The 26,496-nt window shown below is 46.3% G+C and overlaps 1 protein-coding gene across 20 annotated transcripts in view; it reads right to left on the bottom strand.

The window, feature by feature from the left end:
- Nucleotides 1-26,496, bottom strand: part of BCL11A (BCL11 transcription factor A) — a 165,074-nt gene that overhangs the window by 50,545 nt on the left and 88,033 nt on the right. The window contains exon 1 of one of the 20 annotated variants that reach the window (XM_060605247.3): nucleotides 25,287-26,251. The exons of the other annotated variants lie outside the window; for them this stretch is intronic. Coding sequence (XP_060461230.1) covers nucleotides 25,287-25,359 — 73 coding nt within the window. The 5' untranslated portion in view covers nucleotides 25,360-26,251. Of the gene's footprint in view, nucleotides 1-25,286; nucleotides 26,252-26,496 lie in introns of those variants that run through there. 20 annotated transcript variants of the gene reach the window in all.

Below are 26,496 nucleotides of genomic sequence, written 5' to 3'. Positions count from 1 at the left end.
AAAAGAAAGAAGAAGACAGGGCACCTGAGTGACTCAAGACAGTTGAGCGGCTGACTTCAGCTCAGGTCATGATCTCAACAGCTCGTGAGTTCGAGCCCCGCGTCGGGCTCTGTGCTGACAGCTAGGAGCCTGGATCCTGCTTCAGATCTGTGTCTCCCTCTCTTTCTGCCCCTAATCCACTTGCATTCTGTCTCCGTCTCTCTCAAAAGTAAATAAACATTAAAAAAAAAAAATTTTTTTTTAAAGAAGAAGAAAGCAGAGAGGAAAGAAGGAAGAAAATGAAAGACACTGAATGAAAGGCCCAACCAGACCAAAACCCCACATTTGCCACTGCCTACTGGAAGCATTCACGGCTTTAGGTGGCACATTCTAAGAACTCTGAAAAAGCATCATTCAGCCTACACCACCCCTGTACCACAGGGCTCCGGGCTCCTTTTTGACTTACACTTGCTTAGCAGGACAAGACAGACATGCCCACTGAACCTTCACACAAGCAAACAGGACCCAGGGCTCACACTGCACAGCAGCTTCCCCAACATCACGCACAGCTACCGGCTGGCACACATGCAGGAGTGATGATGAACGCACACAGCCTTCCAGAGATTTGTCTGGCCCACCCTTCCCTTCCTAAGTTGCTTCAGGGTTCACCCAACCCAGCCACCCACTGCAAAGGGAGACGAGGCCACCGATCTGAATGCCAGAGTATTACACACACTTGAACCTTCCACCTTGCCAGCCCACTTTCCCAAAGAGGAAAGTACAATAAAACAAACAAGTCAACCTCTAACTACCTGTGGTTTTCATATTTACACTAATGTTCTCCTTGCAACGGGAGCTCAGCATCCTGGAACCCAGGAAAAGTCAAGTCAATAGAAAATGCAAACGGAAGACCAAGTCTGCTAAAAAGACCAGGTTCATGTCTGTCTTCCCCAAACCCTCCTCTTCAGAGCCTTCTCTCGCCATTGCAGAGAGGCAGGTGTGAGCCCAAGAAACAGGTACTGCTGCTCACCAGGAACTGTACCAGAGGTATTTGCTGAGAAGCTCCTCCAAGTTAACATTTCCCCTGGTGCTTAGGGGCTATGGCAATAAATTCTTGAAAGTATATAGAAAGGCTGAATGTCAGGCACATTTCTGCCCCTGCAAACCCTCAAATATCATACTAATTCCCATCACCTGCCTCCCCGAGCAGTGAGCACTCCCACTGACGTCCCTGCTCCCAACTGTTCCAACAGATCTTCCACTAAAGAGCAGCCTTCTGCAAGCCCCAACCGTCTGCCCTGTGGGTGGGCTGTGGAACGGATGGAGAGCCGGGAGGGGGGACGCCTGGGTCTGAACCCTGAGTCCATCCTGTAGCTGTGTGAGATCAGACATGCTCTTTAACCTCTCTGGGCTTCACATACCACCTCTCCTGCCTCTTCACAAGGTTACTCATGAGGTTAGGCTCATATCTGACAATGCTCCTCAAAGGGCTTTTCCAGAACCATAAAAACATACTGTGATTTAATTTCTATTCACGTTATTAATAGCACAGTGGATGTTTAAAAGGGATGGGTCCGGTTTTTCATAAATCAAACAAAAAAGCTACACGGTTGGCAAGAAGGGAAGGAACAGATACTCAGAAACTGCTTCAAGGTCGTCCCTTGGAACCCCATTCTTCCAGATTCTTCCAAATGCCTACTTCAGTAATAACAGCCCCAAAAGAGCACACCACTTTGTCAGGACTTGCAGGTGAAATGTGTTGGAGCAGCTGTCAACTTGGGGAAAATCACTCATCGGGTAGTCAACCAAGTGGGGCTGCTTTCAGCTGGACAAACACTGCATCTGCAACCAGGAATGAGAGCTTTTCTGTCCTTCCCTTGGGGGCCAGATCAACCCTCCTTTACCTTCTTGTCCCAACCAGCAGGCCTCCTTCTCCTCAAAGGCACACCTGCCCACCCTTCCTCCCAGCTCCCTCAGCTCTCTTTCAGTGGACTGAGACCTTCCGGCCACCAAAGCAAGAGTATTTTGAAACTACAACCTGTCCCATCCACCCCTCCCTCCCAGAGGCAAGGCCCCAACATGGCCAGTCTGTGATGAGGAGGGTAATCCTCCATCTGGGTCTTTAATTTTAGATGAAGTCATTCGTGGCTGCCTCCCAAGGGGAAGGGCAGGCTACAGATACGGCCAGGAACAATTCCACCTGAGGGAGGGGGCCGGTGTCCCCCAAAACAACGGTGAGCAGAGAAAGTTCACATCCAGAGAACACCCGGGAGCAATGGCAGGCCCACCTGATTTATCTGCCAGACACTGTGAGGGAGGCAGGGTGGCATTCGGTAAATATAACCCACAAAGGGTGCTGCGGGGCATACGGGCCACCACACTAGTCTCTGCAGCTGGGGTAAAAGCAGATGGTGTCAGAGGACAATGAATTACTCAGAGGCAAAGAATCTGTTGTTAGCACACCTCAAAATCCCTTTTTGCTAGCCACCATTTGACATCTACCACACGAAATCAGAGAGGTGGGAGGGGACACCTGGGCCCCCAAACAGCTTGTCATATTACCCAAATGCCAACGCTCCCATTCTGTCCAAGGGCATGGAGGGAAGGCAGCTGACCACGGACTGGGGCTCTGGCCCCCTCATTTAATTAACTCCCTTTGCGTCATAGGAAGCCACCCTCACGGGCAAGAGCTGTGGGCTGACTTGCCACATCTCATGCCCCAGGGCTCTCTCTGTCAGTGGCTTCCATTCCAGTCTGTTAAAATCCCCTGGAACCCTCAGACAGCCTTCCTCAGATCCCGGACGGAGCCGGCTGGGAGTGCCACAGAGATAAAGCCAAATGTGCCAAGCCTCGACCCTCCAAGGTGACAAAGACCTCACTAGACTGTGTCTTGTCTTTTCAGGCTCAGTGAGCCAGCCCAAGCTGGCATGCTGCCTCCCAGGAAAGCCCTGGCTATACAAACACACCCAAGTGCCTTTGTGTGTCTCTGCTCAGAAGACTAATGATAAAGGCAGCTCACGAAGGAAACGAAGGAAATGGCCGTGCCCAGCAGCCTCCGAAATTGCGAAGGCAGCATTCACCACCGCTGATAGAGCCCCCTCACGTTTCCTCCTAAACGTCCGATATATATCCATTTTTCTGTCAGCAACCTCAAATCATGTCTATAATGCTGAGATTTATACATGGGTACTTATAAATGTTATTTCATTATAGCCTCTGCAAAACTACCTTTCCGCCTAAACGTTCAATTAATGTAATTAAATTGCTACCTGATAGCATTATCTAATTTAACTTGGGATCCAAACTATTGAAAAGCATGTGCCTTTTAACACCCTGACTGGTAAGGCATGTGATGAACAGAGCAATAAACATGTTGGCATAACTGAGCGGTTTAAAAATAAATTAGCAAACTATAAAAATAAACAGTTACATACATATGTACTCAATTATGAACTAACTCTAATTTTTGTTCTGAAATACTGTCTTTGACCTTAGTCATAAACAAGCACTATTAAAAAAACATAATATCTCAACAGACAGGAGGCCAAGGATTAAACACTCTTCCAGTTCAGCAGAATGCAAAATAAGGCACCAAGAAAAAGGAGAGGAGAGGAGAGAAGAGGAGAGGAGAGGAGAGGAGAGGAGAGGAGAGGAGAGGAGAGGAGAGGAGAGGAGAGAAGGGAGGGAGGGAAGGGAAGGGAAAGTAGAAAGGCAGAAAGGAAGGGAAAGAAAGGAGGATGCAAAGAAAGGAAGAAAAGAGAGGGCCTGTTTTGCTTAAGAAGCTCAAAAAATGTCTACAAAATATACAAAGACTGCTATGCTCTTGTTGATTTGAAGCTGCTTCTGTTTGAGCCAGAAAAGTTAAAACCTGGTGAAGTGCTTTTGCATTTTCAGATGTTTGGGAGTCTCTCAAGAAAGAGGGCAGGGAAGGGGAAGCAATATTTCCAAATGCAGCTGTTTGAAAAGCTCTCTGTCTGCATAACAGTCTCTGCTATACAGGGCTGCCTCCCCACCTGAACTAGCTCGCTGTCCTAAGTCTGCTACTGCCTCTTAGTCCTTAGCTTTTCTAAGACATATGGCAGAAATGTGGAAATTGTCTTCCAAATAGCACAAGACAGAAAAGGGAGGGGGTGTGGAAGGGGGAAGGAAGAAGCAAAATCAAGCTGTTGAAACTGTATACAGGACACGTTTTCACACTAATCCAGTGCTCCTGTAACAAAGGACAGCATACTATGGGATAATTATTATGGATTATTATTACACTTTCTAAAGCAAAAGAACAAAAAAAAAATCGCAAAAGACATATTACACACGCAGATTTCTAAAGCTTTAAAATCAAATAAAATCATATGGCCTTCGGTGTTAGTTCCTATGGGGTTACGGGTAATACCCTAACTGAGCAGGGCATATACAAACACAAAAAAGAAATCACAATAAACCTAAGATTCTCTCAGGTCGTGGTGCTTGCTGCCCTTTATTTCACAAACAAAAGTAGTTGAGCAACAGCTAAGTAGTTATTCATCTCAAAGAGCCAACCTAACATGCTAACTACCCCTAGGGTCATCTACCAACCCCCCATCCAAACAACGACTACCAAAAATTACATAAATAAAAAATAGGATGAAACTCAAACTCAGCCACACTTGTTTGAGAATGTGGCAGACAAGGCTTGATGCGAAAGAGAAGCCAGAGAGAAGCTTCTTGGGGGACACAGAATTATGCCTCAGGCCATTCTCCCTGCAGTAGCAAAAGGGGCCAACAGGGCAGCCTAGCCACTGAGTCTGACATTGTCAAAAACGAGGCAGTTGCCAGTGGCTGCAAGACAAACATCCCCAAGACACATTTGTAAAGGAATGCAGTTGTAAGTTTATGGAACAGCGAATGTGGAACTGTGTTGGACTTTTCCCTTTCTAAAGGGGACATTGTTTTCCTCCAGGATGGGAAGGATATATTCGGTAGGGAAAGGATCTCAAGCACTTCAAGCAAACTGGTCAAGAAGGGGCATAGCTATGAGGAGGGGATGTCAGGAACCCATCTCCACTTGATTCAGGAAGAGGCTGGTGCTTCCATATCTAGGACCATGGGAAAGGCTGGAGACCTTTGGATTTCCCCTAGAGCCTCTCTGACAACAGGCTGGACCTTTAAGTTGGCAGACTAGACTCTTCTGTGGGTTCTCCCTTGAGCTACCTAGTATTCCAGAATGATTTGTGCTACATGTAGCAAAGCCAGCACCTTGGAAGAGATAAAGAGAAAACTAAGGCTAACTTGATAGATGTTAAATTCATTGCTCAAAATGCTGCTACTTGAGGCCTTTTGATACTTGAGGGCAAAGGAGCACCACCTATGATAAGGAACCTATTGCTGGAAAAAGATGTTCACCTCTGAGCCCTAAAGCCTAGAAGATGCCCTCAACACAAAAGTGACTCAGAAAAAAACGTTCTCTCTTGTTTCTCACCGAACTCTTAACGTTGCCAGCTTTTGCTCTAAAGAATCAAGCTGAGGTCAGTGCAAGAAAGCAATTTGTTTGATTCAGGCCCTTGCAAATTACCTCCAAATAATTTACTTGGTCTCAGCTTTGGCTAGCTTGGGTGTAATAAGAATTCCAAGAATTATTTTACTTTTCCATTAGAGGGCTCTCCTCTCTCCTTTCAAGGAAAAACACTCTATCTGCCAGCCAACTTCTTTCCAGGAATGGGGAAAGGGAGGAGGAGGACCTATGGAAAGGAGGACAACAGATTTCCATAAGAAATTCCAAACCCAGGGCGGAATGGCAGATCTGGGCACAGCAGAGCCACGGAGACATCTTCAGAAAAGGACTCTTTAGAGGTGCTGATAATCCTCCAGCACCTGGAGAGGGTGAAGTCCAGGGAAAGATGCAGCTTATATACCCATTTCCAAATGCCATGGTTCACCAGCAGCCCCTGGTGATTGACCTGAGCTCTGAGAAAACAAGCTTCAGGAAAGAAATGCAAGACACCAAGCACATATTTCTGAGTCAAAAGATCAAGTTGTCTCTGGTAGCTAATGAACAATAGAGAAAGAAACTGAATAAAACAGTTCAAAAAAAGCACCTTTTCTAAACAACTACAAGTCAGAGCTTGGCCTAAGTCATCTCAGCTACAAGCGATCTACTGGAGGTCTCCCAACTGCCCCATGAGGGCCACACTCCCTTCCCTCCCAACGCTTCCTGAGCACGACAGTCTAACAGCCACCTGTGGCCCTAAGTGGAAGAGGAAGGGGAGCCCCACAGTTTGGACCAAGCACCTCCATCCTCTCAGACACCTCCCAGTGCCTCCCCTATCCCAGTAAACAGCAATTCCATCCTTCCAGTCACCAAGCCAAACATCTTAGGGTCCACCTTGACTCCTCTAACCCTCACACCCCACGTCCAATCTGTCAGTGAATCCTGTTAGTTTCACCTTCAAAATGTGTCCAGAATCCAGCCCCCTCTCATATGCCCATCCCCATGGCCCAAACTGCCATCATATGGCCAGGATTTGGGCAACAGCCTCCTGAATGCTTCTGCCTCACCTCCCCCTACACAAGTCTCAAAAGGCAGCCAAAGTGACCTTCTAGAAACCTAAGTCACATGATGCCACTCCTCCAGTGGCTTCCATCTCCCTTGGAGTCAAAGCCAAACTCCTCACAATGGCCAACAAGGCACTGGTCTCTTGTCCCTTGGACTTCAGCTCCCACCCACCTCCTTTACACCTTCCACTCAGACCGCAAGGGCCCCTTGCTCCTCCTCCAACAACCAGGCAGACTATGCACAAGGTCTTTGCATTTGTTATTTGTTTGGCTCGGAACTCTCTTCCCCCAGAAATCCACATGGCCGATTGTCTCATTCCTTGGAGCCTTTCTTCTTGGTGGGGCCATCCCTAACCATCCTATTTAAAGTGTGCCCACCACACATTCCCCATCCCTCATCCCCGCCTTACTTTCCTCCAAAGCAGTTTGATCACATTCTGACACACTATATAATTCACATTTTTATTCATTTACTATCTGTCTCCCCAGCTAAAATGGGGGCACCCCAAGGTCAGGGATTTTTGAATGCTTTGATCATTGCTATGCGCTCAACACCAAGAACAGTTCCTGGCACATGGCAAGTTTGCAAAAAAATGTGTTGAAAAATGAAGGAGGGAACCTCCAGAATCCCTAATTGCCAGGAGGCCACTCAACGCCATATCTATAAAACCATCAGGCAGCCAGACCTGGGGTCACTTGGGCTTTGGAGTTTGAGTTTCTGCCAAATTCCATTTTCCCCACAGGCCCTGAGGCCCAGAGGGAACAGCATTTTGCATTATAACAATAGAGGGGTCCAGCTGGTTTGGGAAAGGGAACAGAATGGGGAAGAGGGGGCTCTTGAGAGAGGCCAGTCAAGGCCAAAGTGGAGTCTTTTCCCTAAGGCTTAGAAGGAGCCTCCGGAAGGAGAAGCTAAGAGCCCACCACCAGCAGCTCTTCTGAGCACCCCCAGCTCAGTGATCCGCACACACACCTCGTGGCAGCCAGCCACTTGCCTGGGCACACTGAGATGCATATGGCCACATACTTACATAGCACTGGACCACTTCCTCCATAGCATCACTCATCACCTTTTGCACTTTCTGACTCACCCTCCTGCTGGTGGGGAGGGTTGCTGGAGTGGGGGGAGGCATGGTAAAGGGACAAATCCCTTACACCTGAGAGCCCGGGATCAGCCAGAACAGCTAAAGTACCTTTTCCCACCCTGGTGTACATTTTGACAGGTGAATAAATGCTCCCCAGTAGGCAATAACAAGGAGAAGTCTGAATTAAAAGAACTTGCCAATTTGAAAAGTAATGCCATTCTATGTGACTCCACTCCATTCTGTTACCAATAAAACACTTAAAGATGCTATTCATGCAGACATAAAGTGCTAATGGCCACTTGTTAACATGTTTCATAATGCTAATATTTCCCTCTGATTTCCGACAGTTCTTTTTTTCTTCTTTCTTCTTTTTTGGGGCTATTTTAAGTTAACAGAGCGCTAATCTGATTTGAAACTGAAGGCTTAAAGAGCTACTCTCTACATAACTGCACTATTAATGACAACCATTGCTTTACAAGTTGCACTGTTTCATGAAAACAATCATCACTCAGTCAACGAATTTTCCAAGCCACAGAAAAGCTGTAATAAGTTGAAAATGCAGTAGGCACAGAAGAAGCTCGTAATATAAGACACTGGTGGGGAGGAGTGTCACTAATTCTCTTCCAAGCTTTGTGCACTTTGTTTCCATGGAGGCAAAAGAACAGGAAGAACGGTAAAGGGAGTGAGAATTTTCTTTCAAAACAAACAAATAAATAAGAATATGAGGTGCTTCACTCACTGCCCCCAACTCACCAAGCTGGCCTGCCAGTAACTGGGACAGGCATTCAAATGCCTTAGAAAGGATATGGCTCAGTGCTTAGTACTAACTGGGCCAAAGATACAGTAAGTCTTCCCAGGATACACAAGTGTCTCAGGGACTTACAAATGAATATGTGTGCAGCGACCTGGGGCCACAACTTTATCCAGACAACTTGGAAGGCTAAGAAACACTTGAAGTGGGAGCTGCAAAGCAAGCTTTATGCTCAACCTTTCCTGGGGAGCTGTGAGAAGAGGAAGCCTACTTACGCAGGGTGCTTTAAAGGGGGCAATTCAGAGGCACCTAGATCCCCGCCTATAAATGTTGAGTAGCCAAAGGCAGCCCCTTGACGTGCTAGAAAAAGTATGGGTTGGGGACTCAGGAAAACCTAATCTGGATGGTGGCTAAGCTGTGCTAAGTAGTTAGGTAGCCCGGACCAGTCCCTTGTCCTCTCCTGGCCTGCGGGCTTTCCATTTTTGGGCTGCATGTCTGTGTCTGACCCTCAGGCAGACAGAATTTGTCCCCCATGCCTACACACACACTCATCTTCCAAATGAGAACCCTTCACGAGAGGAAACTTGCCTAGTCTTGCTCACCTCTGCAGGTCTAGCACCTGATACAGTGCTGGCCACAGAGCAAATGTTCAATAAACACATGTTGAATTACAAAATGAGATTAGATGGTATCTGCCTCTCCCCTCAGCTCTAATTCTTTGGCCCTGTGAAAACAAAAGCCCTGAAGAACTCCATGTTGTTTATCTAATTTAAGAGGCTTCAGTGAGGTAGGCATCAGGGCATCCCCATCACTTGAGATTGGTTCAGTGCCTGGAGAGGTTCACAGTCTGGTGAAGATGGCTTATTTTCTTTCAGCTTCTCAACTATGAGTCACCTTGAAGGAGGGGTAGGAGAACAGGCAGGTTTTACTGCAACACACATCTAAAGTGAAGGAGTACACTTGACCACATTGCCCACCCACATGATGTCCTTTCGGATGACACAGGAGGAAGGCGTTTTACCACTTAGCCACCGCAGAGATGAATTTTACCCAAAAACAGACACCTCAGGGCACAGCTCACAAGTCACATCTGACCACACCACCACCTCTAGTTACCCCTGAGAGAGGCAACGTATGGGCGGCCCACCGGACAGTCACCTTTTAAGAAGAGTTTCAGGGATAGCGAGGACCTGCCCCACCAGCACCAAACTCCACGGGCCTCCAAGCCTTGAGGGGTGGTGAATTTGTCTTTCCCACCCAACACAACACTTTGAAACGCTCTCCCCTGGAAGGAGGATGACAAGAGTAAGGGACTCACAAGCTAATTAGGTTTGAGGCACCCCCTATCATGCTCCAGTCCCCAGTCTATGCAGTCGACACCACGAAAAGATGGTGGAATGTGGGACAAGGAATTTCATGCTAGGGGTGGCACTAAATGGAGTTCCTGCCCCCCTGGGCTCAGTCCCCAGGAGCGTTCAAGGCCAGGTGGTAAGGGACATGCTGCTTCCATGCCCCCCTTGAGGCTACACTGAAGAAGCCACAGTCCAGGTGCCCTAAGGCCAAGCACCCATAGGGGCACCTTCACCAGAGATGGGTGCTGGCTCTGTCTCTAGCAAGAACTCCTGCTTCTTCTCTCTTGTTGGAGCTTACCTTCAATTTCTGCCAGGACCTTCCCTATCCTGCCTTCTCCCTTCTAGATCCCACCTCCCTCTAAGGGCTGGCTGCCTGCTCCCATCCACGATGGAACCAACTCATCCCTGGCCACTGCGGAGGAAAACAAAAAGAAAAAGCCTCCTGCCACAACTAATAATCCCATCATACCAGTATCTGGGAAACAGAAGTAAGACCCAGCTTTAGAAGAGAGCACAGCTGGGTCAACACTGACAAAGGGGTCCTGTGTTATAAACACCTTGGAGTTCAATGAGCAGGAGACCCATTATCTCAACAGGCCAGAGACTCAATGCCTTCCACAGACAGGCACCTTTATGGAAAAGATTTCTGGCCTGTGGTGAAGACTTGGATTCTAGATCCACTATCTTGAATTCTCCTAAATGCCCAAAGAAAGATCAGGGGAGGGGAAGGAGCAGGAGGCAAGGAGGGTGGGTGGGGAGAAGAGAGTTAGGAAGGCAGCCTGGCCTGAGAAAGACAGGCAGGCAGGTGGGCAGAGGCAGAGCACAGGGACTCCTGGCCACACAAGCCATTTCCTCCTAGACTTCCCCAAGAGCACTTCCAGCCAGCAGTGCTCCCGAAGGTTCTCAAGAGGAGTGCTCTCATGCTGGACCACCTCCAGTACCATGAGAGGTCACAGGCACCCTGGCCACTGATGGGACAGTGGTGCTGAGCCTGGCCCTGCTGAGCAGTCCACTTCTGGACAGCCCTGAGACTCAGAGAACAGGCCATCTAAACATAAACGTAAATTGGAATTTTTTTCTTATGAAAGAAATCAAAGTTGTACAAATAAATCTAGTTGGTCTGGATGACTCTCTTCACAACACACTGAAAAGGGTAACACTGCCAGAGTCTGTGAATTCCATGCATTAGAGAGGATTTCCCTACTCAAATATCAAAGGTCTTGCATACACATACACAAAAAGAAAGAAAGAGTATCACCATTTAAACCCAACCCAGCACCAGCCAGAGCTACCAGAAGAAAAGCAGGACTCACTCCCTTCTGAACACAGGCTATGCTCCCAGCTACCCACACTCCCAGGGTAGCCCTAGCTGCCCTCCTCAGGGTTGGCCCAGCCCTGAGGAGCCTCCCCCACACCGAAGTCCAGGTAAGAAGGGGCAGAGCTACAAAGAGCTCGTTGCTCCGTCAAGAGAAAATGCGCCTGCAGGTGAAGGCCGCGAAGGCATCGTACCCATCCCAACCCCTTCTCAGCTTGTCCACAGAGAGAAAGAAGAAGGTAAACTCATCTAGCCTCTGCACCTTTCCTCAACAGGGAGCCAAGGAATCCAATCGAAATGCTGGCCTTTCAATTTTCAATTAATCAGCCAGAACAAAGTACGAACTAAACGCCACCTATAGACCAGCATTATGTGAGACATGAAAATACAAAAAATAAAACCCGATCCCTGCCTTTGAAACGGTTATGGTTTTGGCAGTAGAAAATACCAACCCCCAGGAGGCCATATGAATACTACCGATGCCCTCTCACTAATCCCAGGGCGATACCTCCACCAAAGGGAGCAGAGGGGCTGCAGCCACTTCCTGATGGGGGTCAGGCCTTTGCTGGGTCCCCACTCACACATTCTTAGTTAGCTGGGGAAGTGGCCTTGGAGCCACCCAGCTCAGGGAAAGGCAAACACAGCAGCAAGCACTCGGCATGTGTGTGGGACCAGGCTACCTCTTTATTCCTCGAAGCACAGCCCAGTGCTTTCAGGCAAGGAGAATGTGGCGGTGAAGAGAGGGGCACCTGGGAGCAGGGTCTGAAATGGATGCAGGACTTGCCGACCGACTCTTGATCACTCAACTTCCCAGCTTCCTTATTTGTGCTCCTGACTTGAGACTGAAGGCTAAAGTTCCCAAGCCACTTAACCCACTGTGAGGTCATACCGTGGGGATTACCGAATCACCTCTGGGCTAGGCAGAGCGGGAAGTGAACAAGTCAGTCCGAGAAAGATCCAGACAGAGGCTGTTCTCTGGGCTCTGCCAGGCCTACACCCACGAAACGGTCCTGTGCTACAAATGCCCTGTAGTCTGAAGGGCAGGCGACCCCTCTTCTCACCACTCCATATACGTCCAGATTGAACTAGGGTACATAAAAGGGAGGCAGGGCTGAAAATCTAGCCTCGTGGCTATAAGCCTGCCATTACTCATGCCATGTTTGTGTGCTCTGAAATGCTTTCCCATGCCCGTAATGCTTTTCATATCATCCTACACACTCGCTGTCACCTCTCCTCACCCCAGCACACAGAAGGGATGTGCTTTTCGTGTGCACTTAGGTTTTGTTTTACTATTAAACACAATGACCAATTCCTATTACTGTAACACGGATTGTGCTGGAAACTCAAAAAAGACTTGGCTTTGCTGGCTCCCAGGGAATCTGGGCTCTGCTCCCCAAAGCCTACGTTCTCCAGATGTCAGCGGAAAGTTATGAACAGCTCTCTCACCAGCAGTAAGTGAGGCAAGAAAGGCCACTCACTGTATTTCTCAGCCTCCATGAAGTTGTCACTGGGAGAGGAGCCAAGAGGCAGGATCATAACCCCCTGTCACCAGGTGAAACAGAGAGGTGGCCACAGGGCTTGGGACACCAGGGGAGAACTAAGTTCAGTATGGACAAGGACAGAGAGGAGAGTCTGGAAAAGGAGAGATGTGGCTTCAATACAGTTGGGAGTGAAAGTTTAATTGCACTCAAAGATGGCTGAAGAAGATCTAGAACTCCTCCTGGACACCAGGCTGAACATGAATGCTCGCTCTTTTTTAAAAAGTAAGCAAGATACCAGAGTGCAGGTCTCAGAGTAAGGAATGTGGAAAACACTAAAATATCTGGCCAGTGCGCTGCACAGTAATCAGACCAGTGTTTGAGTAAAAGATCCAGGAAGGTTAGAACCAGGAGGTTCTAAAGAGAAGTACAAAAATGATAAATGGGTTAAAAGACAATAGATCCATGAATTCAAGTTCAGGTAACAGAGGTTATTCAGGAATATTCAGGAAGGAGAAGTGGCAAGGAACAGAGCAAAGAACTGTAAAACATGAGGGGTTTCAGCCCAAAGCTGGTGATGAGATACTCTGTCTTCTTTGGAATGAAGAGGAAATGGGTTTAAACTGAAGCATAAGAGATTTAAGGTAGACAAAAGGAAGGATTTCCTGCTATTGAGAGATGTCTTTAAAAATAGAACACATGTGGAGGAGGAAGAGGTTGAGCTGGTCAATTCTCGAGACCCGTCTAACACTGACAAGGTACAGGTTCCCCCACCACCCCAGCTCCACCCTCCCACCCCATGTCCAGTGATCTGGATAAAAATGCCAAGCTGCCCCATTTGCACACTGTGCAAACCTCAGAACTACCACACTGTGTGAGCCCGATCAGGAAACATGGAAGGCAAGCCTGCCCAAAACAGGGCAGAGAAAGAAGGAGGCCGTGAGGAAAGGGCAAAGCACAGGACCGTTCTCTGGAGTCTTTCTCAGCAAAGCTCCAGTTCTGGAAAGCATTCTAGCCATCACACATAAAAGCACCAGAAGCAGCACGAGTCTCTCGGCAGAAGCACAGGAGGGTCACCCTGGGTCCTGCTGGGTGAGGAGAGGCTGTATGAGTTGGTAGAGCGAGCCAGGGTGAGGGTGTGAGGCCTGGGCTCTGTGCCAATTCTATCACTGCCTAGTGAGTGGCCTCAGGCCCATCATCGCCCCTCCTCAGCCTCAACCTTCTTCGTCTGTATAATGAGAGGGTAGATGCTAGGACTTCATGACTCTATGTCTACAAAGAAGATGCTCAGTAAATATTTACTTCCCTCTTTCATGAAGGAAATTAGACTCAAAAACCTGTACTTTATTCTCTGATTGCTCAGATACTCTGGTCAGCAAGGAACAAGAGCTTTTGCCCTAAGACTCAATTTTAGGGAAAGGGAGGCATTTTTTAAAAAACACTTTAAAAATATTAGCTATCTCAATGTGAAAAAGCAAAATTAGGCCTAGGTTTTCTCTCTCCAGACTTCCTCCAAAAAGGCTGGGCCTCAACTCTTGTCTGGTTCCCTCCATCAAGGTCCACAGAGCTCCCCAACTGTATAAGGAAGGCAGTGGATCAGACCTTTACTTCCACATGGGTGTGCTGCAGCCCAGCATGAAGTGAGTCCCAATAATTTTGTTATTACTTAGTATTAATAAAATGTATTTATGTTGTAAAATGTCTGCGTTAGAGTAGACTCCAGATTATTCCTGTAAAACGACATCCTGATTCACCTGAATTTCAATATGCTTACTCAAGTGGAGACTAGGAGGTGGGGCCAGCCAGAAACAGCACATGGGAGGCCATCGCACATGAGAATGTCAGTTTCTCACACACACAGACATGGGGTGGGGGGGGGAGGGGGACAAGGCGAGAAGCATCACACTCAATCTGAGAATCACCACCCACCAGGGGCGGGTGAGAGACGACACAGAAACCCATCAGAGAACACTGAGATTTTAAGAGCCCACTTATCATTACCAAGTTCCTTTAAAAGTCCCTCCAGAACCAGAATGTAAAAGGAGGTGCCATGGGGCATGCCGAGGACCCAGCAGTTACTATTCATGCTCCAGTCAAGCTGGACGGACCCATCAACATGCCGCTGCTTGATGGGCAAAGATCAGGATGTGGTTGTTCACGGCAGTAGCTCACGGGGTTACTTGTCCCTGGCCTTCCATCATTTGAGTTCAGACCCGCAGCCACAGTACCACCAAATCTGTCTCCCTATGACCCACAACAAAAGGAGAGTTCGTTCTTTGAAAGAGCTACAGGACATATCTCTCAACCCTTGAGAAAAAATGAGGAGAAGTGGGATTTCTCAGTCCTGACCCTCTGGTAGGTAACACGAAACCAAGAAATTTCTTGTCTCCCACGTACACCAAGAGCCCCTTTCAAATACAGGCTACAAAAAAAAATGTAGGTGTGAAAGTGGGGCAAGAAAGAACCTAAGGACCATGAGAGTTTGGCATACGGATATCAACATCTTTAAAGCATTTCGCAGAGTTTTTGATTCTATAACCTCCATATTGAGAGACATAAAACAAAACATTACACCTGTCAGGTGCTGTGCCCTGAACTGTCTGCAGGCAGCTGAAAGTCAGTACATCAGACTTTTAACGATGTGAAAGTTAAAGATTAAAAACATGTTGGAACGCTTACTTTATGCGGTGCCAAAAATGTGTCTGTAACCTGTTAGGGGAGATGGGTGTGGAGCATCGTTTGAGAAAGATGACGGCACTCAGACCACAGAGAAAAGGCAAGGTCCCCTCCCGCCTGCCTGCTTCCCTTCCTGCCATCCTTCCTTCCTTCTGAGGGAAATTCCTCCTGAAATCTGACAGGCTTTGCAACAGCAGTAGGTTAACCGCCCCAGAGAGTGAGGCTGGAACCACTGGAATCCTGGGCAGATTTCTGACGCCAATTCTGTTCTGACACATGAGGTCAAAGCCACTGGTTTAGACATTCACGTGGGCATTGGGAATGTGCTTCTAAAGACAAGGCCTCGAGGTCACATCCTGTATTCCCCTGAATTACTCCAATGACAATAAAAACCCACTGAAAGCAGAGATACTTTTGCAGGGCCTTGCCATTTGCCAATCTGGAACTGAAGCATTCATGGCTATGCTTAGTTAACTCTCTCTTGACAAGAGTTATCAAAAGTTTTCATCTCCCTCCTTTCCCCCTTTCTCTAGCAGCAAAACCATGTCACTGGTAAGCAATTTTTGTATCTCCTTCAATTTCCTCCACTTAACTTTTCACTTATGGCTGTATGTACATATGCACAAATATGGATCTGATGTAGCCACTGCTTCTTTTTTCTGAACATTGAAAAATTCAGGAAGCCAAAGATAACATCATATACCTTGAATGGCACGTCCTATGCATAGAAGCCAAAAAAGAAGGAAAAAAAAAACTTTGCAAGATTACGTATGCACAAGTATTAGAATCTACCTCCAAAGTTCCCAGGCAAATGGGTGCCTCTCTAATTTTCACCCTTACAATAAACTCTTCTGCAGGTTTTGTTTATTTTGAGGAAAATTTCACTTTTTTTTTTCAAGACATGAGGTGTGAATGATGCAAAACAGTATTTGGATATGTAAACTGAATTATTTGCATAATGCATTTCTAATCAGTGAGTATAAATTCTGGAGTCTGAGGAAATCGAGTGCCGCAGAATTTTTTAAAATCCAGATTATAAAAATAAAGAGCATCGCCCTTCGGTGCAACAACGTACACATTTGTGTTCTGTTTATAAGGAGAAATTATCCACACAGTTTTCTGAAGAATCTTAAGTAAGTGATGTTGACGTACACGATTTTGCTCTGACTCAATAGTAGAAGCACAAAGGTCCCAAATTCACAGGCACAAGCACACCAAGTGCCAAGGAAAGCAAAGACATTTGCCTCTGGAAGAGAAGACTTCCCCACAACCTGCTGGACCTACAGGAGTCTGAGGTATAAGGCAGGCCAGGGGAGCAGCCAGACTTTCTGCCTATACCAGCCATCACGTCAACTCGGTCACCATGTTGGAATGAGCCCAAAATCACCTACACCCTTCCGTTGGTTCCCATTGGTGTTTTCATGCAAACTTAACCCCTTTGCAGAAAAACAGTGACATGGATGTGCAAACAGCAGAAAGATTATTCCAGCTTCATACACTCCCTTCTGTCAACAAGCACAATGAAACCAAGATGGAGAAACAATCTGTCTGAACAAACAGTTTTTTGGGAAGGGATGAAATGCAGAGAAGAGGAAATGGAGGTGTAGCCGGTGGTCAACCCCAGACAATGGCCCTCTCCCCATTCCCACAATGGTGGCTTGTCAGGTCCTTAATTGCCCAAGAGCCACCTGCATGCTCAGAACTCCCACAGGTGCATTCGTTGAGCGCCTGCGCACTCACATAGTTTCTTGAGGGTGCCAGGTTACATTTCTACAACAGCTGGTCCTATTGTCTACTGCCAGTGAAGCCAAACCAGCCTAAAATTTAATTTAATCTGCTGTAAACCCAAGTGTCAGGCACTTCGATGGCAGCTAAAAGCGCCACTCTCAGATAACCGAGTGACACTTGCTAATAATAGCCTCTGCATGAAGTGAGCAGGAGCGGACATTTTGTGAAAGCAGAGGGGCCTGTGTCTGAGAATGGCTCTGTGAGGCTGCTCTCAGCTTCCAGGCGGCAGACGCGCCAGAGACCGGGCCCACCCCGGCTCTAATGTATGTCCAGCCGCACGAAGCCCACCAGTGACCTCGCTTTCAAGCTGAGCTGAGACAGCCCTGGCTTTTGCTAAACAGAACAAATGCCCCTGAACAGCGGTTCCACCATTGCCCTGCGCCCTCCCATCTTCCAGAGGCTGTGCCCCAGCACTCTCTCCGCTGGGCTTCGGTCCCCTTCTCCCTTAGAGCACGGCCAGCCTCCTCTCAGGCAAACCATCTTTCTCAAATAGCCAGAGCTTGATGGCCACAGGAAGGCCCAAGAGCCTTATCTTCCTCGACACTACCAGGTAAATGGGCACTTCCCACCTGCTCTTCCCAACACCCACCAAGAAAGGAGGCACTGGTGCCAGAATTCAATTCAACTCCAGCTCCAACTCCTCTTCACGTGCCAAAACAAATTTGGGCAGTCCTTTGCTTCCAGAAGAATGAAGCACGGTGCACAGCAAAGACTCTAAGAGGATCCCCTTAACGATGAACTTTCCAGATACAAGACTTGAGCTCACAAGCACTTTCTTCCCTAAAGGATACCTGCCTCCATCACTACCTCTGAGCTGAATCCTTAGTGAAGAAACAACATCCATTGGGCAAGGCCATTTTGCTCTTGACCAGTCAGGCAGCACCTTTATTTTCAGGAAGATCTCACATACATACAGACGTACAGAGAACGGTATAAATCATCTCCCAAGTGTGCGTCATTCGACTTCAATCACTAGCAACTCATGGCCAAACTTGTTTTATCTATAACCCTATTGCCAACCCTACCCACTGGATTATTTACATTGATTCCAGACATCCTATCATTTCATCACCAAATACTTCAGTATGTATTTTTAAAAGATAAAGACCTCTTTTTTAACCACAAAACCATTATCACACCCAAAAAAATTAAAGTGACAATAATTCCTTATCATTAAATAGGGGAGTTACTTTAAACTCCGAAATACTTCTTTGCATCTAGGTCCTGCTTTGGAGGATCCCTTCTACCGTGGTTCAAGACAAAAGGTGCCGAGGAAAGCATTCAGGGAATCACTCTCTATAAAAAGGGTCACGGACCTTGTTCAAAGCCACCTGGCACTTCAGCTCAAACTCCTCCTGTTCCTTTGCAGTCCCCTGCCCTATTGGGGACCAGATGCACCCTCTGAGAGTCCTCTGTGAAGGTTCTCACCCCTCTCAACAGCTCCCTAGTTCCTGAGTCTTCCTCACTCCCCACTGTGTGGCCCATCACCTCTCTAGGCAAGCAGGTACACTCCCAGTGTTCAGAACTGGTATTTATTTTTCTTCAAAGAAAGTGTTCTCCCGGACAGTTCTGCACAGAATTCATTCACAGAGCATGTCTTGGATATACAGCTGACTAGATATGTCAGTTATGTTCCAAATGGGTTTTCACAGGTCAAGGTTCTGCAGGCAAGAGCAAATACTATTTTTAGACAGGATAAGGTCACAATGCTTTTAGAGGCAGTGAGGTCTACAATAAAACCTATTGATCAGCCTCTGGAACCAGTGCTCCAGAGAGACACGGAGATTGAAACAAAAATTGCCTGGCCGTTTTCTCTGTAGACTCAGTGGGTAAAAGCTTGTTGGACTTAATATCTTTCAGGATATAAAATAAGTAAGAAGTAACTGCACAGATTACTGAAGTCCATTTAACCAGATGCAGAGGCGGGTCAGGAAATATACTTGCGGCAGAACTGTGAAGAAGAGGACTTCAAGGCAACAAGTGTTACTGCCACCAAGAGAAAGACTAGCCTCCTAAACTCAGTGAAGGCCAAGGGTGCAGGCTGCCATCCATGATTTCAGCTTGAAACTGTTGTCCCTAAACTTGAAACTCTGCCCCTCAATCCAGGGCTATGTGAACAGCAGACCCTCAGAGACAAACAGTGTGAAACGGATTTGCCTAAGTCAGAATTTGATGAAAAGAAGTATTCATATGGATGACTTTTTAAAACTGTTATATTAATGGAATCATGGTAAATCTGAAGATCTTCCTACTCTCTTTCAATCTCTCTCTACGTATAGAGACAGAGAGAGTACGCAAATATATATTCACACACACACACTATGTATACAAGCACTAGATATATTTACACACACACACACACATTATATGTGTGTATGTATATATGCACATATGTATGGTACATACATATAAGCATGTGTGTGTGGGGGGGGGGGATATCTTATGATGATAGTTTCACTGTATTTGGGGTTTTTTTTCCAAAAGAGAAAAGTCTTTTATAGGTGTACCTCACCAGTAAGAAAAATCATTCGTTGCCACTGAAACTTGAGAAAGAAATTTAGAAGTCATATAAACACACAGGAAGGAGCCCAAGCAAATGAATCGTGAAGGCACAGAAAAGCCACTGGAAAGTTATTTAACTAGCCTGAAGCTTCATGAGTTTACCAAGGTGCTGGCAATAAACCCTAAATAATTTATTTAAGTCAAATAGGAGCTTTAAGTAAAGACATTAACTTAATGGACTATCACATCCTAAACTTCAGCCAGAGATCTAAAACTTTGAAGTCAATTATGTCCCCACAAATACCTCTCCATTATCAGCAGTGCTTGATTGTTTTGGAGACTTGGGACCACAGGACCTAGTGTGAAAACTGTAGGTATCTTCATTTATCATCTGCTCCCATCTCACAGCCCAGCTCACAAACAAAATATGCCACGGTAAACATAATCCATATATCACGTTGTGACACAGCTGACCCCATTAGTGAGCCCAGACTGTCCTAGCAGTAGCATCCTATCACACATTAACAATACACCACTGATACATTTGCACAATACAATGCAGGGTAGGGGGAGAAGAGAGACTATCGGGCTATGAAATCCTAAACATCATATCTGAATACATATTTTGTCGCCTATCTCTTTGGCATGTGAATGCTATCGTGCTTTCTCTTCAGGTAATAACCGAAGGGGGGAAAGTAATGCTTCTGGGTGGCCACCATTCACTCAGTCTGCCCATTATCTTCCTTTGGGTTGAGTCAGGGCTAAACTTTTTCCTTTTCCCTGTTTGTTTTTTTTAGCATTTGGTTTTATTTTGTTTTTCTGCCTGAGACAGAAGAGTATGCAAAATTTGAAACAGCTGATTATCAGTGCCCTAATAGAGCACTCCTAATAAAAATCCCCAAAACATTATAAATTAAAGAGGCAGTAATTTAAATAAATTGCTTTTTTATTGAAGCTATAGATCTCAAGAGTGCCTGTGTCCTACACGTTATTTCACAACTGGTTCATTTCCCCCTTATTCTTAGCATGTGGGATAATAAAAGAAAGTTTTAAATAATCATTATCCAAAGGGTAAGTCTGAATGTTGTTTATCAGCATGCTTCTGAAAACATCATTCTATACCTAATTTAATGCCATGCATAAATGGTATTTGCTGGACAGTTGGAAAACAGAAACATCCGTGCTAAAAGTCAGTGGTAAACACCAAGTTTAGAAAATGGATTGCAAAGATCACATGTCCCAGAACAGGCCATATGCTTTTACCTACATGACGAATAAAAAAAGAACATTTTCCCTCAATTTATGCTGTCTTCAACACTAACAGAGGGAGAGTTCTTCTAAACATGTTGCATCGGATGCCTTTAACAAGCAAGAATTTGTAACTCCAAGAACTCAGCATATGTAGGCTATGTCCATACAGAGAAACCAGCTTTTGGGGGAGGAAGAAGCAAAATATCACTGAATTCAGTCGGTTAATTGAATTTAAAATACCTGGTTGTTTAAATTCAACTGATTTCTTTGTCAAACGTATTTCTATTTTGACACAGTTACAGTTGCCCAAAAAAGCAAGCTTGGAGAAAATACACATTACACTCCTTAGAATTTATATTAAAAAAAAAAAAAAAAAAACAGCTTGCAACAATTAAAAGACAGAGAAATCTTGTAAGGCTGGAAACTTCTGTGAATTATCACCATTCCATTATACCATGCTTCAATTTTGCTTCCAGCAATTTGAAAGTTACTCTTAAGATTTCTGTGAAGGGATCACGAGCCCAAGACTTAATCTCCACCATAGCTCCTATCTTTGAGGCAAATAAAGAAAATATTCTGCCCTATCTGCAGGCGAGCCCCCTTCACCAACTAGATTCCAAAAAGAGCTGCTAGAAGAGGAAGCAGGGAATCTGCTTATGGTGTTTAGAGGATGCTAGTACAGGACAGGGGCTTAGAGGCCCACCAGTTCCAAACTACTCATTCTACAGACAAGGAAACTACAATGAAAGGAACCCAATGAAGGGGGAAGGGAACCCAAAGTTTCACAGTTCAGAGTTAGAATCCAGGCATACTGGTTCCCAGACCAGTGTCTTTCCATTATCATTAAAAGTCAAAATTTGGTGGGATGCCTGGATGGCTCAGTTGGTTAAGCGTCTGACTTCAGCTCAGGCCAGGATCTCATGGGTCGTGAGTTCAAGCCCACTTTGGATCCTCTGTCTCCCTCTCTCTCTGCCCCTCCCCCACTCTCATGTGTATGCTCTCTCTCTCTCTCTCTCTCTCAAAAACAAATAATTTTTTAAGTCAAAATTTAGCTCTAGAAAAATGAAAAATCCCAAAAGACCTCAATCCTTACTCCCTCAAACCTGTTTTGGTAATTTCCCCACTGCCTTCATGGAAGGGTAAGCATCTAGTTATAAGGCCTTTACAAATTTTTATTTTATCTCTCTTCTTCTTTTACTTTATTGTTTGGTAATCAAAAATAGTTTATCATAATGCTCTCAAATGGACTGTCATCCTATTACAGGCAGATAATGTTATTTCCTAGCAGAAAATGGCAACAGGGATGGAAAGAAGGATGACTTTTTTTTTTAACGTTACAGTTTTTTCTATAACAATTTCATATTCTAGGTGCAAAACAGTTAGGATTTCTCTCACCCTTAACTTCTACAAAATCTAGATTGATTCAAATTCAGAATTTGGTAAAATCCCATAGTTTAGGATGATGTATTCTAGCAGAAAGCTCTTGGTTGGCTCTATTTCGTTTTTTCTTCCCCGAAAGATTTTTCAATAGTTTTCACTTTTAAAAAGATTTCAACTTTGGATTGTGCCGATGCCAAAGTCTCTATACATCTAATCAATCAATAAATACACCAAACAAAGCAGCATATGTTTATCCTTTACATTTGGGACGTGTACATTAATTACTGCAGATTGTCTCCTATGTATCTCTTCCCCCCCCCCCCCCCCCCCGCAGACAGCAGTGCTCAAAAGCGTCCGCAAAATAAAAATGTATGGGGTAATTAAATGGATATTTATAATTAGAACTTAATAATTTGCATCAGGGACAAATGAGCTCTGATTTTAATCTGCAGCGCATTTAGATTAGCCCGAAGATAGTGTAATTTGATGGTTTATAGGCCTCCTCTCGGATTATGAAATAATACCAAGCCTTCCAAGACAGCGCGTCGGTGTCAGGAGTGTGTTAAAGAAGAAGATGCAATGAAAATGTTTGACAACGTGAAAGCAGCCATAAATTACATGACAACTGTGTAAAAGTCATGATGAAACAAATAAAGGGCTGACCTATAATGCGTCTGATTCATTGTGACACACACAACTCCCTGCACTAATCTCTGCCCAGCCAACGCATTCTTAAGCGGGGAACTACTTAGCACCGGGAACGTTGTAAATTATCACTAGTCAACAGCATTGATTTTTAGTCGACATTTCAATCAGGTTGAAGTAGAAATACTACCCAGCTCATCCGACAGCCTCTTAACCAGTCCGCTGCCCCTCTGCGGTCTCCTCAGTTATGGCTTTGTTAAATTTCCATTGCTCTCACCATTCAATATTTATTATAGCGTTGCCACATCCAGGCACTTGGCCTGAAGGGTCGCCGGCCTGCCTCTTGGGGCATTAAATTCATGCTTACCTTAATGAAGGCAGAACCAAAAAAGAAAACGAAATGAAAGGCCACCATCAGAGAGCTGGCCTGATTTTCAAGAGAATGGGGAGAAAACTAGAGGGGAAAAATAGGACCTCTAAAGCAATGGTACTCCTTTTATCATTTCTGCTTTTCAATCTAGGAGTCCCAGGAACAAAATTCAGAACTTCTCTTTTGGGGTGATCAGGAATACCGCTACGGTCCTGAACCTGGGGCAGGTAGAGACAATGTGGAGAACCAGGGGAAAAGGCAAGGGGCAAGGAAGCAAGGATCCAGTAGTCCCAGGGCAGCATGAGAATTGAAACTTAAGGCTCGGAGTTCTTTACCCACATGTATTCTCAGCAGCCACCTCCATCCCTACCCCCAACTCAGAAGACGGCCTGAATCCATGCCGATGACAACCCCTCGGTTGAACAACTTCCCTCAGTTCAAACAGAATAGAAGAGCATACCAGGCGAGCAGAACTCCCAGCCCAACTCTTCAGTTCCCCCATGGGACCTCTGCACACAGTAGGCACCTCCAAACTACCCAATGGACTCTGAAACTATATAAATGGTGGTTGATGGTGGCCCAGCCAATTCAAAAGGATGGGTAATTAAAGGAAAACCCTGACATTTGGTTTCGGAATACATTATGTAATCCCTCTGCAATGAACCTCAGGTCTTGCTTCAGCAAATATTAATGGTGTCAGAGCAGCCTGCGGAGTGACTGGGGGAGGCCACCATGCACTTGAAAACTTGCCTCAGGGAAAGCCACATGTGGATCATATGGAGTTGTTGACTGTAGTTTCCATTCAAAAATTTTCTCAGGTCCCCTAGCATGCTTTCCAGACTTGCCTTACCACAGCACTTGCTCAGCTAGAAATGAAAACCTCATAGAAGCAGATTATTACCCCCCCAGCACTCCCTACATACACATATTCACACACACACACTCCCATACTCTCCCCCTCAGAGTATAATTCTGATTATCCCCCTCCCCCCTTTAAGGTGTGGTCAGTGAAGCGAACGTCAGAGAGACAAGAGAACAGAAATGCTGAAAGCCAGGGGGTTCACCAGCCCTTAAAAGTCCTAGCTTGGTTTCTTGGTCAGCCTACTGCCATCTCCTAACCAAGTCACACACAAATAGGAAACCTTCTTCCTGTTCTTCACAGGACCCTCGCCCCATTTCTGGCTTACTCTGGACAGATGGAGAAGTGACTACTTGCAAAGCAGAATTCCTCACATTACAACTCTTTCCAACAGCTCCAAGGCTCCGCCAATACGCCCAGGACAGCCGCCCAGGAACTGGATGAGAACATTCTTCTCTTTCCCAGAAGACTAAAAAACTTGACCACAGAACCCACAGGAGGGCCAGCCGTCCAACACCAGCGCTTCCCACCCAACTGGTGCCCAGCTCCACTACGGAAAGCTGCAAATATTTTGAGGAGGTGACAGAGGATGATGACTAGAAGCCAAAGGATTAAACCCTTCATAACTGTGAACCCTCAGGGAAGTTATCTAGCCCTTGGTTAGCCCCAATTTCCTCATCTACCAAATGGGGCTAATAAGATCTCCTTTCTGGGGCTTCTGTGGATGGAATAACAAGGCGTCAGATACATAGTATAGCAACGGCAACTCTGCCAGTGTGTCCTGGGTGGCAAGTAATGTATGTGCTTTCTCTCATTTACTCGTTGCATGGACCCTATATAAGGGAGGTGCCCTGGGTTATCTCCATTTCCCAGAGGTTAAACGTTTTGCCTGAACACTCCCAGCCAGTCAGTGGTGAAGCAGGAACTGGAACCCAGAGTGACTATGTCACATACCCAGGTACCCTCCCTTGGCAATGCAGCACACGCCATCCCTCTCTGTAGGGAGAGAGGCCAAGCACTGAGGGAGCTGCCAGTGGGGAGAAGCCCCTCCAATCGCCCCCCCCTCACCAGTCCCACAAGGGCTACTCTCAGCTGTTTCCACCCAACAGCCCCTTTCCCACAGGTTCCCACAGGAGCCCACCCTGAGGCAGAAAGAGGCTCTGAGCCCATTAGAACTCTCCCTGCCCGGCTCACCTCTCTTCCCAACCTGCTACCCCCACACTGTGAGGAACTAGGTTGAGACCCCAGTTCTTATCAGTTCTTATAGGAGAAAAAGTGCTCAGCCATGAGTCAGAATCATAATAGTAACTGGCTTTTCTCAAGTGCTTACCTGGTACCAGGCAAGTGTTTTCCTGCAATGCTAACGGGGTCCCCAGTGTGGTGGGTCCTGCGGCTCCCCCCATGTTACAGATGAGGAAATGGAAGCTTAGAGGATGAAGAAATCTGCCCAAGCTCACACACCTAGAAATGGCAGCGCTTCTTCACCATTTTAGTTCATGTACTCACAGAGGCTGAAGATGGGGGGAAAAGGAGATGAAAGGAGATAAATGTATTTTTAAGGGCTTATTTCCCCTCTTTCAGCCTGCAGGTTACAAAGACACATAGGTGGGAGTGAAAAAAGCATCTAAGGGCTTTGTTGAATGTTTGGGGTTATCTGTGAGATGAGCCCAGAGGCCTCCAAAGTTTCCCAGTTTCTATTTGCTACAGGAGAAGGAGAAGAAAAGCCCATCTCCCTGCTGAGGCTTCAGCCTGGGGAAGTAAACACGATTTTATCCTATTTTATATGGCCGTTCACCCTGGGGGCTTTTCAAGTCTGTGATGGGAAAAACACATCTATTCTTGTGTGGACTGCATTTCGGACAGGCCCCCAAACCACTCGGAAGGCCCCGTATCCCCTAGGCAAAATTCTATGAACCCAGCTTTAGTGCCAGCAGCTCCTCTGGTGGGAACCAGAACATGCCTCCCGCCAGTAAGTAACAGGGAAATTCAATTACCTTGCCACTTGTGGCAGGAGGGCAAAGATTGCACATTAAAAGAGCTAAAAATGTCAGGAAGTTATTGGGCTGATGACTCTTGCTTGCCAACACTCATAAGTGAATGCATAATGTCATAATAAACTAAAAAACACAGAAACAGACCAAAGAGATAAGATAATTGAGAATAAAACAAGCCCCAGACGCATGGGTTTGCCACCAGCCCTTCACGGCAAGTGCTGTGCTTCCGATGGGGGCGCTTTTTTCCCCCATCCCTGGCCTTTCCTGGGTCTTGCTTGGGTGTTATTTTCTTTCCCAGCCACCAACAGACTAGTTCACAGGTCTTTCCCAGCAAGGAGTTTAACTTCTTTAAAAAAAAAAAAAAAAAAAAAAGGTCGGGGCGCGGCGGGTGTGGGGGTGGTGGGTACGCAGGAGACTGGGGACGCCTGAGTGGCTCAGTCAGTCGGTTAAGCGAAGGACTCCGGCTCAGGCCCAGATCTCCCTTCTGGTGAGTTCCAGCCCCCAATCAAGCTCCGTGCTGACAGTTCAGAGCCTGGAGCCTCCTAC

Source organism: Panthera onca, chromosome A3 (genome assembly GCF_046562875.1).
Source record: "Panthera onca isolate mPanOnc1 chromosome A3, mPanOnc1 haplotype 2, whole genome shotgun sequence".
In the NCBI taxonomy this organism is placed as follows: domain Eukaryota; kingdom Metazoa; phylum Chordata; class Mammalia; order Carnivora; family Felidae; genus Panthera; species Panthera onca.
Note: the sequence above shows the minus strand (reverse complement) of the source record. Positions and strands in the feature narration are given on the sequence as shown.